Here is a 17,778-nt window from a genome sequence, read left to right as displayed (position 1 = left end):
GATCACAAGAACATTCTCAGTAATACACAACTACGACTTTTGAGTTAAATAAACAACAAAGATATACGTCTGTGATTTCGAAATGACAAAAATAACTTAATCTTAGCACTACGCATAGCCTCCATGATGGCAGCGGCATGCTGCATAGTGTAGTCTACTGCAGCTTCCACGATGAGCCCTTTCATTATCGCGACAGTTAACTTTCAGCGGGGCTTTGCCCTCTTGGCTTCTCTGCTGTGCAGCTTCCAGTATATTAGCGGAAACAAAAAGAAAGAAAGAGCAAAGTATCGGTGCAATAACTCCACTTATAGTTGAAGGATTTGAAAATTCAGCATGAGATTCCTGGGACGACAAGCTTTTATATTGAGGACATTCTACGATTGGTTAGAAAACTGTTTCGGAGCCCCTTTGATGCAATTAGATGCCTTTTCACTGCTCTCTGCTACTGTTACACCTTGCCAAGACAACACCACTCTAGTTTCCAGGAACAGCCGCCGTGCAAATTTGTGAGAGCTGCGCAGCCTGCTAGAAGCTAGCGCAACAATTTGCATATCAAGTTCAGAACAGACAGTGACTGCTTCACTGTGTATGTGGGCTGGGAGTCACAGGCAGAACTTGCGAAACGAAGGCACATGGTTCACAAGCTGCACTTTGGACACCCACATGTTATGCTAAAAACGAGCGCTGGAAGATTGGGTGTTGCACATTATCGCCAAATGCACAACAAAGGGGTGAACAAACAAAAAAGTACTCACGATGCCTCAACTGAGCGACTGTTGAGAAGAAACTCCTTCATCTTTTGCAGATCGGAGCGGGATGGTTTGCCCGGCTTGCCAGGGGCCACTGGCATGCCCTCTGCACCCACTATCTGCACTGATGAGATCCCATCCTTCACCTCACTCACATCTATCTTGATGCACTCCCCTGGTGCACCCAATGTCTTGAGCTGGTGGTGTCTGTCGGCTGAAGATGCCGCCACGTCATCCTCGTCACCATTGGTGAGCCGCTTTTGGTCGTCCGTGGGCCCAACAATGGGGATCGGATCGCAGCAACAGTCACAGGCATCGCCACTGCCTGCACTGCTGAACAAAAGGGAGCCCGTGCTGCTTACACCACTAGAACTGTACACAGATTCGCTGCTCAGACACTTGGCAACGTGTTTGTTCTTGAGGAACGCTTCCGACGAGTGCACAAGGCGGCCGGCTGTGCTAGCCACGCCGGACGACGCGTCGTGCTGTTGCCCGCAGTTCCACGAGAGTCGCTTGTGGATCGATGGGTCCCTCTGGTTCTTCAGGTGCTCAAAGGAGTCTGCTGTGTGATGGCGCCTCTCAGGTCGACATGTCCTTCGGGAAATACGCTTGCGGCCACTCTCGTCTTCGGAATCGGGAGGGCTGACAGTCTCCTCAGAGGGTTTCGGGCCCTCGAGGCTGTGCACAGGGCTCGGGCCTTCGCTGGGAGGGGCGCTGTGAGTCACCAGGCCAGACACATTCTTGGTCTTCAGCAGGGGTGGCTTGCTCGCTCCACTCGGGTTGTAGCCTGGGAAAGGCTGCGGCAAACCGGCAGCAAAGCGGGACGTCGGCGAGAGACTCTTGGGAGGCAATGATGACATGACTGGCACCTGCAAACACAGTCAAGGTAAACATTAGGACTGGCAACACTGTGGTTAGGATGTGTTATTTACTGGTTACGCATTGATTACTGTCACACCAAAGTGAGGGGCAGAAGTGGACAGTGCAGATTAGGTTAGCTACTAGAAGAGGGGCGTAAATTGCCACACATACACAGAGAGGGACAGGCAAGACAATGCGCCTGTACTTGTCCGTCCCATGTTTCGCCTTCTAGCCAGACAAGAAATGCCTGTAACGTTAGATTAGGATGGGCTGAGCCAAGTTATGTTTTTGCATCGTCAAAAGCCTTGCTTGCATTATAGCAGTTAGTGGTTGCATTATATTCACACGAATAAGTAACAGTTGGTCCTGGATACTATATATCAAACTTTGACATATTGAATTATTGTCGATGTAAAAGAGTTGTAAAAAATCCTCTTGAAAATTCCATGCAAAAGTACAGTGCTCTACTATGTGTACATCAATCTGCCATTTGCCGCCACATTCAATACACCGGACGCTGTGCCACACCCCTGCAAGTGCGCTTCTAACGGAGAAGCAAGCACTTTTTGCATCACCAAAAGTGTTTAATGCTGGCAAACTTGAAACGGCACTGCTTTTGCAGATGCTATCAAATGGATTGAATCTGGAAGGCAGTACATGCCACGGAGGAAAAACGAGCAGGGTGCTCTCAGTTCTGCTGGCTGCACATAATATGGATAGCTCATGCTAACTGCAACCATACGTTATTGAAAAAGGGGTGATCGCCACTCTCCGCTTCAAGAATGGGAAAGGCCTCCAGTTCCGACACGTGTTCCACAAGAAAGTGTGGATGACACTTGACCATCTCACTCAGTAGCACCAGGCATGGGATGCCGAACTGGAGATGCTGCCTTGTGGAGTTTGTCTTATTGTAGACAAGTGCCTGGCGCGAACAGCATTTTAGGATTCCGTGAGCAGTCAAAACATGTCCGACCTCAGGCTCCACTTGGACAGAACTGAATTTAAGAAAACCACTGCACTTCACACAAAGACCCCCCCCCCCCCCATTGTGGCAGCGGGGCGCAAGATCAGCGCTGTGCGATCCGCTGGTCCGCGCTGAAAACGCATCTCATTCGCGCTCGCATGGTTACACATGTTTGAGAATGGGCTCGGATGTTCTGCAAGTTGAAAGCCACCCTCGAAACTAACAGCATGTGTGTAGTGCCAGCAGTCACCGACGCAGTGGAAGAACGAAGCGACGTACCGGCCACGATGCATCGGAGCATTGTGCAGCACGCTAGATGAGACGCACAGGCTTTTTAGAGTGGTCGAAAAGCAAGGACTGGTTCCAACAGGAAATTAGTTCCAAAACCCGACACATCTGTCCACCTGCCTCGTTGCCCACATATGATGACCGGACATTTAAACGGTGTATTATTGGTGTTGAAACAGGCATGCGGCTGGGCATGTTAATGCATAAATTGCAGCTGCGCTGATGGCGGCACGGTGTGTATTCATACAGACTAGTTTGCTTCCGCATTGCATCCATTTCTACGTTACCTTGAATAAAACGTGCAACAAGCACTTCAGCATGTGTGAGGTGCATCGCAGTCTCACATCCAGGTGACATGGGCTTTTAGGGTTAGCGTTGCGATCAGCGTGTCCAATGGTATATCAATGACCATTCCGCAGCGCGAGCGACTTGCAATGTTCACAAGCAAAAATAAAGAGAGAGAGAGAGATAATTTAATTGAAAGAAGGCAGAGAGGTCGGCCTGAGCTAAGGCGCTCTAGCCTGCTACTCTGCACAGGGGGAGGGGGACATAAAGGTGTGATGAGGGATGATGATGACATAGCAAGAGGGATGTGCAAACTTCTGTACGTTCAGCGTGGACTTCGAGAAGCGATTCGGTAAGTTCCCGCTTTTGATGATGTTCAAAGAAACTGAAATGTGTGGACATCTCAGATAAGCTTCAGAAAGGTATATTTTATATTTCGAATTATCTATATATCGAACTATTTTGCGATCCCTTTCAAGTTCAATATATCCTGAATCGACTGTATACTGCATATAGACCTTTTTCATCCGCGATGTGGCAGCAGTGCGTTCATGACCCCAGAGAACTTCAGCTCAACCATTTTCGAGAGTCCAATTAGTCAAGAAAGAAGAAACATTTTGCCGCATAGTATATTTCAGGCACATATTCTTGATGTTTTCAGATATAAAGAACGTGCAGCATGCGTCAAACTCACGTGTGCGCTTTTTTTTTTTTTGTTGCACTTAACAATACAATTCATTGTCAAACACTCCAACTCCCCAGCGAAACTGGTGCCAGCTGGAGGGTCCTGTAAGCTTATAAGCTATTGTAACTTGCGTTGTTCCTGAGCGCTTAACGGGAAGTCTTCTGGGAACTGTTTGTAAGCACGAAAACGGTCTATAGTTAAGAAAAATACCCACCTGAATGGTCGGGGATGTTGGGTAGCTCCTGTACTCCTTGGGCTCCTCTAGCTCTTGCGGGTGGGTGAAGGGAATGCTCACAGTAAGTGTGTTGGGCGATGTTGCATTAGTGCCGGCACCCTTGAGAAGGAAAGCCCGCCTCTCAGGCCGCGGTGACGTGACCGTGACGCAGACTGGGCCCGAGGTACGTGTCTCCATGCTTCGCGACCTTCCTTGCTCATCGAGGTCGTCGTAAGTCATGCTGGGATTGCGTAGCTCACCAAGCTCGAAGCTTGTTGCTCGGCCTTGGCCACCAGCAGTAGCTGCTCCCTGCTGCAGTAGACAAAAACAGTTCTTTATTTCTTTACAAAAAACTAAAAGAACCTTAACACCCTCTGGGCCTTATCTTGTCTCCAAACAATAATGGTCACCTATCCTTTGCTATCTTTAGCAGTGCATGCCAGATACTTCCCTGTCTGGAATGAGTATGTCCTGCTTAATATAAGCACATGCCCTTTGTAAACTAAAAGTACCAGGCACACAGCATTAAACAAAGGAAGTGCCCGCAAGAGAGATGAAGATAATTGCTTGGGAACAAGGTAAGCCCCAGAGAGCACACATTTTTCTTTGAGTGAAGCTTGCACATGCATCACCAGATTCCATACAGCACTCACTAATAAATTTAGTAGGGGTGTGCAAATAGGGACTTTTGAGACCGAATTGAATACAAATCGAATAGTGCCAGGAGCAAATTGAATCTAATATCAAACAGTTTTCAAATAATGAACAGTCATTATCACAATTAATATAAAGCAATCTTCACATCCTAGTAGAGTCAACATAAATCTGAACTACTGAATGTCCAAAAAAACAAATGGGTTCAAGAAAAGATTAATTATTTACATTTTAAGGGCCCTGTGCAAGTAAGAAGCGGTCGATTCATTGCTGCATGCACTTCCACTTAAGTGTAACCAAGTCCACCTGTATTTCTGTCAGTTTTGTGTTGTCTCTGTATGCCGATGCAAGGTCAAAAGAGTGGCAGTTTGGGCGAGTTGGTAGGTCGTGACTCTTTTAGGCTTGTAGCGCAGCTCAGAAAGAGCAAAAAGGAAGGTGGAAGGGGTAAAGAATAAGGACGGAGAACAGAGTGAGCGCTAACTTCCAACTATGGTTTATTTCGTGGCACAGAAGGCTACTTATACACTCAGCGAACCATGTGACATCAAGAGATTACACAAAACGAAGCAACAAAACCGATAGTAACCATGTGAAGACATATTCAGACAAGTTGTGGCGGCAGTCTGAGATACGCCAATTCATTGCTTGACAAGGATAATGAAGGTGAGCTTACACATGCATGGCCCAGACCTATGATAGCCTTTGCTTCGATGATTTATCTTGTGGGCTGATTACGACTACGGCCTAGAATGACGCATTCCTCTAAGACAGGTTCGCAACCTGTCTTAGTCTTCACAACCTGCCATTTGACACGGACTGTCAATAACTTTACGAGAAAGACTTCTTGGAGCTAGCAGAGCGCTGTCTGGAACGCATACTAAATAAACAAGTGCAGAATGGTGGAATGCTGCCCAGAAGGCAAATTCAACAAACAAGATCGAGCCATGTGTGGTGGAGCCAGAATGGATGTGATAAAGCAATGTTGATGTGACCTCACAATTCAGGCAAAGCCTCCAAGATTGGCATTTGCAGTTAAATCTGAGGCACAGCGTTGCGACTACGGCAAGGCCTCAGGGATTCAAGGCCATACTTGATTTCTCATCGAGGTTGCCAGAGGATATAATGGCGGCAGAGTTGCTTTACACTACAGCCACGGATGGAGTCCAGATAATCGAATGTAGAACTGGCGGCTGTCCGAAATATCAGTCATCTTTACACATTAAATCTATGGGGCCAATGGTGGCGCCACGAAGATCTCTGAATTACCAAGCATGTCCGGATTATTACGTGTCCGATTTATCGGTCGGCAACTGTACTCTCTGTCAATATGTAGTATGTTATGAAGCACTGCTTATTAAAATCACAAATGGAGCAGCAGGAGCAAGCAAGTAATTTCTTTGCATGTACAGGACTCTTCAGAGAGCGTGAATGTTCACTGTACAGCCTTTAAAGTATGGCGATCTAAGCGACATAGCCTGCTCCACTATGAAAGTTCTTATGTTTTATGTCTATACTATACCCGCGGAGGTGAAAACTTACCATGCTTTTGCTCCAATTAATGTTTAATTGGGTGCTGCTGGTGTTTCTACCCATTCAAAAGTATTTGAGAAATATTTGCACTTCAGAATTGCAACTATTTGGTTCAAAGACTGAACTGCATAGAACGCTATTCAATTGGTTATTTGATGTTTCAAATATTTGTGCACCCTGAAAATTTAGCCAACACAGAACACTGACTAGCTCCTATGTGGTTCAAGGTGCTCTTGAGAGAGTGTGTGTATGTGTGTGTGCATGAATGTGTGTGTTTGCATCTTTCAGCAAAAGTTGAACAGAAAAATTGATGTCAGCAGCTCTGTGCTAGTAGCATCCTCAGAGCCACCAAACTATCAGAGTCTGGCTTGGGTCCTTTTCTTCACTGTAATCACAAACCCAAGGCAGGGGCCATAATGTCAAACAATCCATTTCACATCACATTCTTTTTACTCTTAATTATTGCCTCTAATGAAGCTCAGGCACAATGTGATACCATGAATGCTGCTATTAGCCATTCAGTACAGTGCGTTATATGAAAATAAAAATGGCAACTGATGCTCAACGTTACCAAATAGGGGCCCAGTAGACCACTAAACACCCGATTCACTGTCCTTATGACAATGCTGCACCCTAGATTTGGTTCTTCCTTAACTAAACTCACAAGACCGGATCCGCTAACAATCAGATGCGTTACTCACAAACAGCGGTGTTGGGCAGGGCACGGGCGGTCCAGCCAGAGAGGCCACCGAGGCAGGGTCGCTCATGTCGATGGAGCCACTGTGTGAATGCACCAGGCTTGAGTGGCTGGACGAACGTGGAGACCGGGCCGCCACAAGCAGAGCACTGCGTGGGATGTCCAGGTCGTCCTCATCGTCCAAGTCCTGCAGGTATCCCAGCTGAGGCTTCTCGCTCGTCGCCTGCGACTTCGCCTCCCGGTATTGCTCCTGTGCATCAGTTAGGACAGGTGTCAACATGAAAGCTGGTGGTAACCAGGGGTAAGCAGGTTCAGCTATAACGAACTACAGTCGAGCCCACTTTTAACGGCCCCACTTAAGACGAACGCTCGCTTATCACGAACAAGTCCGGCGTGACTGTCAAAATATACGTTTAGGCTATGGCGCTCGGTCTCAGCTACAACGAACGCCCGCGAGCCTAGCCGATCGGCTACAGCGAACGCCTTGGTGTCGCGGACCACTTTCCACGTGGCGAGATCCGCCGACCCTGTGCTGTGCACGCTCCGAGAATTGGCTTTCCCGCGGCGTCTCGCCGGAGGCACGGAGGAGCGGTGATACGGCGAGGGGATCGCCGCGATAACGAGAGAGAGAGATAGAAGAAAAAAATGCCGGCCCAGCTAGAGGGTGTTGGCCCAGCACGCATCAGCAACGTGAACACACAAGTCGAAAGTGCCAGCTCATTCGCCACGGGACACCACTCGCCATCGTCGATGTCAGGACAGCGGCGAAGTTTTCCACCAATTGACAACGTAGCACGTGGTCACGTGCTTTCGTACCCCCTCTTCTCCCTTCCCCCCCCCCTTAACGCCGCGCCTCACACGACTGCGGGACTGTCTTTTTCTTACTTGTGGTTGTGCTAGCGTTGTCGGCGTTGTTTCCTACTGGTGTGCTCCCGTGCCTATCCGAGATGGCAGATTCGCCGGCGTCTACTTCGACAGTGAAGCAAAAAGCTTTGGACTTGGCCACGAAACTGTTGATCTTGAAAGACCTTTCCCAAGGCGCGAAAAACCACGAACTGGTGAAAAAGTATGGTTTGTCGAAATCGACAATATCCACGATACTAAAAGAGAAGGACAAAATCTACAAGAGTGCCGCCACGGACTCCGCGACGAGGAAGCGCCTACGGAAAGCCACATATACAGACGTTGAAGACGCGCTTCTAAAGTGGTTCCTTGATACTTGAGCACGCAATGTTCCCATCAGCGGGCCGCTGATGTTGTCCAAAGCAAAGGACTTAGCGTTCCTCCTGGACTTCCCAGATTTTTCTCCTGGCAATGGCTGGCTCCATCGCTTCAAGCTCCGCCACAGAATTATTTTCAAGACCATCAACGGCGAATCGGCATCGGTAAGCGACGAAGACATCAACACGTGGATGTCTAAAAACTTGGCCCGTGTATCAAGTTATGCTGAAAGGGATGTGTATAACGCGATGAAACAGCGCTATTCTATCAAATGCTGCCTGGCAAAACGCACGCTATGAAGGGTGACAAATGTGCTGGCGGCAAGCACAGCAAAGTTCGCATAACTGTGCTTTTGTGCACCAACATGGATGGAAGCGATCGATGCTTGCCATTTGTCATTGGTAAATCAAAGAGGCCACGTTGCTTCCGCACATATGTACCAGTGCGTTACAGGCATAACTCGAAGTCGTGGATGACACGCGAGTTGTTCGCGGAATGGCTTATTGACTTTGACAGCAGCATGGCGAAGAAAGGGCGCAAAGTTCTTCTGATTCTTGACAACTGTACCGCCCACCATGTCCAAGCTGTCTTAACGGCAGTTGAGTTGCTTTTTCTGCCGCCAAATGTAACCTCAAAAGCGCAACCGCTGGACATGGGTGTAATACGGTCGTTTAAAGCGGCCTACAGGCGCCGTGTTGTGCAGCGGATGCTGATTGCAGTTGATCGCCCCGCTGCCAATGTGCCTCTGCAGGTCTCGCTGTACTCGGCGATAGAAATGATCAAAGCGGCGTGGATGGAAGTGACACCCGAATGCATCCGGAATTGTTTTCGCAAGGCCGGCTTCGCTGACGCACCTGAAGCAGGCATTGAAGACACTGAACAAAGCCAGCGTGACGACTTGTGGCGACGCGTTGTTGACGCTAAACTGGCCGGCTGCGATCTTGATTGGAATGATTTTGTTGATGTGGACGACGCTGCTGAAGTTGCGGAGTCGTTTAGCGACGAGACCGCCGTCTGGGAAGTGCGGGCATCAAGCGACGCCGAAGCATCGGACGATGACAACGATCCGTCGGAGCCAGCACCCGTAAGCGCGACCACAGCAGTGAGCCATATTGAGGCACTTAGAAATATTGTGTATTTTAAGGCCTTGGGTGACGAACACATCGCAGCTTTGAACAAGCTTGAAACCGCCGTCATTGGGTGTGCTCTGACGAGGCAGACAACGATCACCGATTTTTTTTCTCAATAAATTTTTGTTTTGATTGATGTCAATTTTTGTGTGTGGCCCACATACCACGAACTTCTGGATAGAATGAACAAATTCCGCGTGACGGGGTTCGTTATAAGCGGGCTCAACTGTAGTGCATATATTAAACTAACTTTCGAGTATATTGCGACTTATTATAACGAGGTTTTACTCTAGTAGTCGCTGTAGCACGTGGATCCATTGCCAACCCGTCTCGAACCACTCCAGATGAAGTTCACGTGTGCACTTAATGGGAAGCATAGAGAAAGATTCTGTGCATATAAAAAGCAGAAGTGCTTAGAACCAATGCTACTTGTGGTGTGCGGGTCAAGGTCACAGGCAACACTGCAATCAGCAGCATCACGATGATGCGTGATGCCCAGATGGTGGGTTTCGGCGCACCATATGTACAGTGAAACCTCATTAAACTGTAGTTGGCTGGAGCTCGAAAAAAAGTGTGTACTAAATGGTAGTACTGCCTAACCAAAATAGCATGAGATCACCCACTTACCTGTCAAAAACGGAACTCAGAGAGTGCTATGAAAGGGCAAGAACATGCAGTATTTATTCCCTTCACGCGACAAAAGTCTGTTATTTTTGTTTGACGCCGCGGTGGCCTAGTAGCAACAACAGCGGCCTTAAACTTACTGAAGCTGTGCGCCAGCCTGTCAGCCAGCCCTCTCTTCGTGGCAAACACTCGCATGGTAGATTCCTCATTGGCGTTGCATATTCTCCGTGCACGGGCATGGTAGCACTGCAGAAATCGCAGGGCGCCTTCTTCCTTGCGGGGTGCTGTTCTCGTTGCGACAAATCCATTCATGAGGCTCACGTAACGTGCAGCTTCTGCCACTATTGGTCCTGAATCGGCCGTGCTGTCGCTTTCCATGTCGTCCTCATCATTGTCGTTAGGCAACACTTTGGCAACAACAGAGGCCACGATGACGAAAAGTCGAACCTCGTAGCCGACATCTTTTCGCGGTCTCAGTGACGCTGCCAAGCAACTTCTTCACATTCCAAATGCCACAGACCGTAGTCAACGGTAGATCCCTGTCGTGTGCGAGTTCTGACTTCTTTGTTCCACATTCAATAGCACGAACAATGTCCAATTTTACTTCTATGCTGAGAACACGGTGTTTTTTATCCGAACTGCAGCATGACACAAGTCCCAGCTTGCACGACGCTAAAATACTCTCTGGCACAGCGCTGAAACGATGTTGATGTGGCTTCACATGCAAACGCACGGGGTGCTTGGAGGCTGTTGTTCTTATCTCTGAGGCTTATTGTTCTGCCGGGCCGCCCGATGAGGACGGCGCAGCACCGTGATTGCGCGACGAAAAGAGGAAACACCACGTTGTAACCTGTACGTATGCAATAAGCTGGTACGGTTGATGCGGATACAAAACGCATTATGTCGAATGGCCGATGAGTTGGGGATTTGGCTTTACTACTTTTAAAACGAAACTACTGTTTAAGTGGGTACGGTTTAACGTTTTACTGTAATGCATGACTCTTGAGAAATTCCTAACAGACATCAAAGCACAAGGCCTAATATAGTACATCAAATTTGCCCTACAGAACTTTTCATGCTTCTGGCATAGCCAAATACAATAAAATAAGTTTTGTTAAATGAGGTACAGCTTTCTACATTGCCATACTGTTTGGACATCATGGTGGTCCCTTTGTTGTCTGAAACAGTCGGCAGTGACTCTATTATAGTCTTGTAATTTGGCGACAAAAGTAAAACTTGCAAACTGCACTCTGGCTTTTGACAACGTGCTAGAAACTCAAGACATAACCCTGACACAGAGGCACACCTAATGCAGAGATGCATGCATTTACATGCTCATAGTCTGGATTGGTTGGCTTGGCTGCAGTACTAGTTACTTTAGTTAATGCTATTCTGAAAAAAAGAATGAAATGCCAACTACTTGATTAAACCCAGCACCTAGCTGCATTCTGATACACACCTTTGTATACAACCCTGAAATCTTCCCCGGATGTGTCAAGAAAGTGATGCCAAGGCTGAGTTGTTTTTCACATTTGCCACGGCGTAAAACTCATGGATAGACAACTGTCCATAACATGTAATGTGACTGTTGCATTGTTCAGTGCAGCGAGTGATAATTTACTTCAAAGGAATGTTAACCAAATCAAATTGTGGTGTTTAACGTCCCAAAGCAATGCACAGGCAATTAGAGACAACATAGCGGGATCCCCAGATTAATTGTGACCGCCTAGGATTCTTCAACATGCACCTAAATCTAAGTACACGAGTGTTTTTTCTACCTGTTTTTGTTGGAATGCGCCTGCCCTGGCCGGGAATCGAACTCGCCACCTCGTGCTCAGCAACAGAATGCGATAGCCACTGAAGCAGGTTAGGAACTGTCGCACTAGTGAATGAGAACAAAGACCGGAGTTTGATGGAAGTTGGACCAACCAACCTGTGCTCTGCGGATTTGGTCCATGAAGCTTCGTGGGTCGCTCGTGTAGAGGAGGAAGTAGGATGCAGCCACACCGAAGTCGTTCAGGTAGATGACAATGAGGCCACTGTTGTCGCGCAGCTCGTACGTGACCAGACGCTCAACGAGGAATGGCTGCCGAATCACCTTCACACGGTCGCCCTTCTTGCTCAGCGACTTGCAGACAAGCAGCACATCAGTGAACAGGAAGCAGTGTACATCCACCTGCGTGCATGCATCCATCACAAAGGTTACTCACTGTAGTGAATCTGCAGCACTGGTGAAGCCTTGCCACAGCAAACTCATCAGGGCGACTGATTGATTGATTGGCTCTTTGTTCTCAATGTTTGTACACAAATCTTGCAAATCACTGATAGAACCCATAACACAGGCTAGCTTAAAGCCCAGGCTATGGTCAAAGAAGAGAAAGTACTGGAAGCAAGAATTATGCAGAGAAGTCCAGGTAATTCGAAATCTCTCCATTTAAACTGATTGGTTAGACCAACCAATCAGTTGTGTCGCACGTATTTGAATAGGAAGAAACTCCCGCAAATTCGAAGAGTCATTCTCATGGGCTGCTTTTCGGACAAACAAGCCAAAGGTCATAAGGTCAAAGCCCGATGCGTCACTTGCCACCAAGTGATGCATACTGCGGAAACAGTGCCTTTTAGCTTTGCGTGACACCTTAGGCCATCGTATGCATCGTCTCTCTCCAAGAAGGGACTGCACGAGCAGCGTTTTAGCATGTAGTCCTGTCACTGCGTGCCACACATCAGCAAGCAAGCAAATTCATTATGCGGCATAGAATTAGGCTTTTAAGGCATTTTGCACCACCAATGAATAACCAGTGGTGGTGTTATCTAGATAGGCACATAGTCCATGGGGCGCACCAGTGCAATCTTGCAAGGTTTATCTTTACAGAAAGAAAATTTATTTACGCTAAGTAATATCCATCGTCATCAATCTCGGACAGCTTTTTATCGCAGCCTATAGACAACGCAAAAATACTGAAAGATATCTATAGCGGCTCCACAGCCACTGTAGTCCTCCATAAAGAAAGCAACAAAATCCCTATAAAGAAAGGCGTCAGGCAGGGAGATACGATCTCTTCAATGCTATTCACAGCATGTTTACAGGAGGTATTCAGAGACCTGGATTGGGAAGAATTGGGGATAAGAGTAAATGGAGAATACCTTAGTAACTTGCGCTTCGCTGATGATATTGCCTTGCTTAGTAACTCAGGGAACCAACTGCAATGCATGCTCACTGACCTGGAGAGGCAAAGCCGAAGGGTGGGTCTAAAAATTAATCTGCAGAAAACTAAAGTAATGTTTAACAGTCCCGGAAGGGAACAACAGTTTACAATAGGTAGTGAGGCACTGGAAGTGGTAAGGGAATACATCTACTTAGGACAGGTAGTGACTGCGGATCCGGATCATGAGACTGAAATAATCAGAAGAATAAGAATGGGCTGGGGTGCGTTTGGCAGGCATTCTGAGATCATGAACAGCAGGTTGCCATTATCCCTCAAGAGAAAAGTTTATAACAGCTGTGTCTTACCAGTACTCACGTACGGGGCAGAAACCTGGAGGCTTACGAAAAGGGTTCTACTTAAATTGAGGACGACGCAACAAGCTATGGAAAGAAGAATGATAGGTGTAACATTAAGGGATAAGAGCAGATTGGGTGAGGGAACAAACGCGCGTTAATGACATCTTAGTTGAAATCAAGAAAAAGAAATGGGCATGGGCAGGACATGTAATGAGGAGGGAAGATAACCGATGGTCATTAAGGGTTACGGACTGGATTCCGAGGGAAGGGAAGCGTAGCAGGGGGCGACAGAAAGTTAGGTGGGCAGATGAGATTAGGAAGTTTGGAGTGTCAACATGGCCACAATTAGTACATGACCGGGGCAGTTGGAGATGTATGGGAGAGGCCTTTGCCCTGCAGTGGGCGTAACCAGGCTGATGATGATGATGATGATAGACAACAGATTGCCTCCCTTGCAGTTCACTGCATTTGATATTTCACATTTCTCTAAATACTCCACTACAACTGCGAATGGGATGGTGGACCACGCCCAGACTAACCACTTAGCCAATTTGTCCTGCGATACATACAAGTCTCTGGAAAATTACGAATACGTGACATGACTCTCTAGCAACCAGCTTAGCATGTAAAATAGCATCTTTTGAACTAGTTTTGTAGTTAAAGGCTGAAAGCAGCGTGTTCGCATTGCTATCCTATGTGAAAACATGTTCAGCAGCCATCTTGAGATGAAAATGGCAATGGTGCTGGCCCCGACGACTGGCTGCTGCGAACACCACAAATGCGGCTTTAGTTTCATATGCGGACTTTCGGACTATTCCTTTTTGGAATAAAGGCACAGATTAAAATCGGTGAAATAAAATAATCATTTACTGTAAGCTGCCATTTTCACTTTGGAAGCTGCTGAGGGCATGCCAGAAATTAGTGTTTTCAGTGAAAGTTTGTGCACCTCTGACACTTTTAATACCTTTAAGCACACTGGCACAATAAGGGGTCCCCCCACCTACCGGCAGCAGGCTGACGCCCTAGTGGGGCCAAGAGCGTGCACGCTGACCAGTCAATGATTCGATCAGGGCCAACTTCACGATTAAAATAACACAACTTCTGCCCTACATAAAGGTATGGACACTTGCCAGGACCATTGATTCGGCTTGAAATAAGCAAAAAATTTAATTAGCCGGAGTCAAATTAACAAAAGCGTAATGTGTATCAGTGAAGGAATTTAGTATATTGATGGACTTGTATTGCAAGGAACTTTGGAGCCATCTTAAGGTAACATAACTGCAGCAATGTGAAAAGCACATTCACATACAATGACCATCTAAGTACAGCAGACTCCCTTTAGCCCTTTTTGGTGCCAGCTATTCTGCTGATCAAAAAATAGTTTAAACACTCTCATTTCATCACCATCGGCATTAAAAGCAAACTGCTGCAGAATAGAACAAACAGAATTTTTGAATCGGTTTAATTACATAGGAAAACAGAGTTCGGATTCCATCAACGGTCAGCCCTATATGTTGTGGCCTACCAAATTCTGCATCTAATTGGTTATTGTGTCTGTGGAACAAGCCAACAGTGTTGCTGCCTCCTTCCTTTGTTCAATGTAGATTAAACACGACAATACCTTGCTCCTCAGTCTGGGGCTGTAATCAAGGTTGCAGATCGATTGTCGAGGCTATGTACAATGTACGTTAACAGTAGTTTGGGCTCTAGCTTTCTTTGAGACAATCAAAGAGTGAGACACTGTTCAGTTCGGAGCTCATTTGTTTTGCCTCGTATGTATGGTCCCATTTACTTATGAACATCCTTTGCTCAAGTGACGTAAATCTCTTCCTGTCTGCATTCGGTAATCACTGCCGATCATCGTTCGATAAACTTCACACTCCAACGAAGAACGAACCGCCTAAGAAATAATAGATGAAAAACATTACTAGTTTTGTGCATCATTATCTCATTTAGTGCACATGATTTTGAAGCAGTATCTTGGCCTGCAAATGAGTGGGCACAGTACCTTCAAAATTGGCTAATCATGTCAAATGTTCATCTTTTAAGGGAACTGAGCTGAATCTACATGCTCTGTCAATGCAAACACAACTGCTCACCTTGCTTGAACTGCCAGCGTCCTTCAGTTTGACACCTGATGTCTCAAACAAGAGCTGCCTGTTCTGCTGGTTGCCACAACTCGGCATGGGGCAAGTCAGGTCCAACACGCAGTGGGCTTTGAGGGCCTACAAAAGAAAATGTATACACAATGCTGTATACAGTACACACGCTCTCTTCACCTGTAGTGAAACATCTGTCGTATATGCTCATAGGTTCAACTGGTGGCACACTACAGCAAAAAGGTAAGCCAAGTGACGAGACAACGGTATAAGCATGATGTGTATAATCACTCATGCCAGAAGAAATAGCAGTTTCAACACTTCCTGTTTTTACTTGACACCAATATATTTCAAATAGGTTACTGGATATGAAGCTATGGGGCTAGTTTGGTTTATAGTTAAGATCCACCATAACCTTCACATACCTTGCAACATTTGATGGGTGCAGTCTACAAAGAACCTATGACAATGACAAATGAAGATCTGGCATGAGAAGGCTCTTCATGTCATGTCAAAAATCAAGCCTGTTGGTTCTCTGTATCCTTCTCGCTTTTTATAATTGCACAAGTGATTCGCCTCTAGCATCACAGTTGGGAGAATAAAATCACGCTGCTTTGAGAAAGCTTATTTGTTGGCCCTTTCATCTGTCAGATTTACGATGGCAAACAGATAATGCAAACGAATGTAGCAGGTGCTTTTGGCTACAAACGTCTGGACATTGACAAGATCAGTAATGGTGAAACCAACCTTTTCGACCTCGTCGTTATTGATGTCAAATGGATCATAGCTTTCAATGCGGCTCGTGATTGACTTGAGCCTGTCACGTTCGTGCAGGTGTCGCAGCTTCCCGTCGACAGCATACACAAACGCTTCCACACATTCATTCTGGAAAAAAAATAATAATAATAAATAAATAATAAGCAACGCAACCAAGACTAAATACAGGAAGCAAAACAAGCACTGTCTATCGAGGAATCTTCTTAGAAGCAGGCCTCATATTTGGTCCACTCTAGCTGGAGCCACGACATTTCTTAAAATGTTGTTAGCTCATCAGGATAGAACACAAAAAACCAAAGTGTGGTAGGAACATCAGTATTGATGAACCAGCACTGATGATGCATGAAGCCAGCATCAGAAAACCAACACTGACGCAAGCACTGCTGAAGACTGGGCTTTTCTTCCTGTGCCTCTTTACCACATTTTCCTCTATCTAAAAAAAAATTTTTTCCCTTGATCCTTGATTTGTTTACAACCCATTTTTACAGCACAGGTCAATGAGGTGTATCATTGTGGAGGGCTTTATAACTACCACCACACAGGATTTTTTCTTGCAACAGGAGTCTCAATACACAGATATCCTTGCATTCCACTACCACTGGAATACAGCTGTGGCACCAGGTAATCGAATTTGTGACTTCACACTCGGCAAGTGAATGCACTACACGAAGAGGCGCTACAGCAAGTCTGACACACGCTTTAACTAGCACAGTTACGGGAGGTACTCAGTAGAGGGAACACTCAGCCTGGTTTAGGTAGAATTGTGTAGCTTTCCTTTTTGTTCTGTTAGGTAATTTGTTAGTAGCAGTAGTGGTGGTGGTAGTAGTAGTAGTAGTAGTAGTAGTAGTAGTAGTAGTAGTAGTACTTTATGGTAATATGAAAACAAAAAGGAAAGGGAAAAGCAATGGGCATCGTAAGCTCATCACTTTTCAGGAGACACCTGAATTGTTGCTCATGAATCTCGTGTCAGTCTCTGCCACACAGAGCAACGGTCGCACATCAGTCATAAGCTTGCCTACTCACCATTTCAACGAGGGCATTCTTGGCCTCTTCGTCGTCGGTCTTCTTATGAATGGCCTTGAGCAGAAGCGGGTACTTGGTGAGCCGCTGCATGGGCTTGACAAGGAGGTCCGTAAAGCGCAGCCTCTCGCAGTCTTTCCTAGCTTCGCACCACTGCAAGTGACAATAAACAATCATGAAACATTAGAAGTAAGGTGGCTCATTAAAGGAACACTAAACGAACGACAGAAATACATAGAGGACCTTCACATTGTTTCACATCAATCCACTGTAAATGGAACGCAACTCCAAGGGGCAGCCTGGCATTCGCAAATGCACCCCAACTTGAAGTCCTTTCTGAACGTCACGATATTCAGGCCATTGCCACTCTTCGATTGAAGTGGACGTGGAGCATCCATACCACATATCTGAGATTCCAACAGAAGGTTTGTTAACTCTTTCAGTGTAGTTTTTTTTTTTTTTTCGGAGGAGTTGCACT

General features: G+C 46.5%; 2 protein-coding genes across 5 annotated transcripts in view; one reads left to right on the top strand and one right to left on the bottom strand.

Annotated features, from left to right (window-relative positions):
* Positions 1-17,778, bottom strand: part of LOC126542456 (uncharacterized) — a 581,200-nt gene that overhangs the window by 7,019 nt on the left and 556,403 nt on the right. For 3 of the 4 annotated variants that reach the window (XM_050189555.2, XM_050189564.3, XM_050189530.3), the window contains exons 14-20: positions 17,304-17,453; positions 16,251-16,388; positions 15,504-15,629; positions 11,836-12,078; positions 6,932-7,177; positions 4,047-4,358; positions 756-1,618 (exon numbers count right to left, since the gene is read on the bottom strand). In XM_050189555.2, the coding sequence (XP_050045512.1) occupies positions 756-1,618; positions 4,047-4,358; positions 6,932-7,177; positions 11,836-12,078; positions 15,504-15,629; positions 16,251-16,388; positions 17,304-17,453 (2,078 nt within the window). Of the gene's footprint in view, positions 1-751; positions 1,619-4,046; positions 4,359-6,931; positions 7,178-11,835; positions 12,079-15,503; positions 15,630-16,250; positions 16,389-17,303; positions 17,454-17,778 lie in introns of those variants that run through there. The other variant, XM_072287251.1, reaches the window with a different exon arrangement.
* LOC140216381 (tigger transposable element-derived protein 6-like) lies at positions 7,780-9,437 on the top strand. Its single transcript, XM_072286737.1, has one exon. The coding sequence runs from the start codon at positions 8,420-8,422 to the stop codon at positions 9,395-9,397; it is 978 nt and encodes a 325-aa protein (XP_072142838.1). The 5' UTR covers positions 7,780-8,419; the 3' UTR covers positions 9,398-9,437.

This window comes from Dermacentor andersoni, chromosome 3 (assembly GCF_023375885.2).
Source record: "Dermacentor andersoni chromosome 3, qqDerAnde1_hic_scaffold, whole genome shotgun sequence".
NCBI lineage: Eukaryota > Metazoa > Arthropoda > Arachnida > Ixodida > Ixodidae > Dermacentor > Dermacentor andersoni.
Note: the sequence above shows the minus strand (reverse complement) of the source record. Positions and strands in the feature narration are given on the sequence as shown.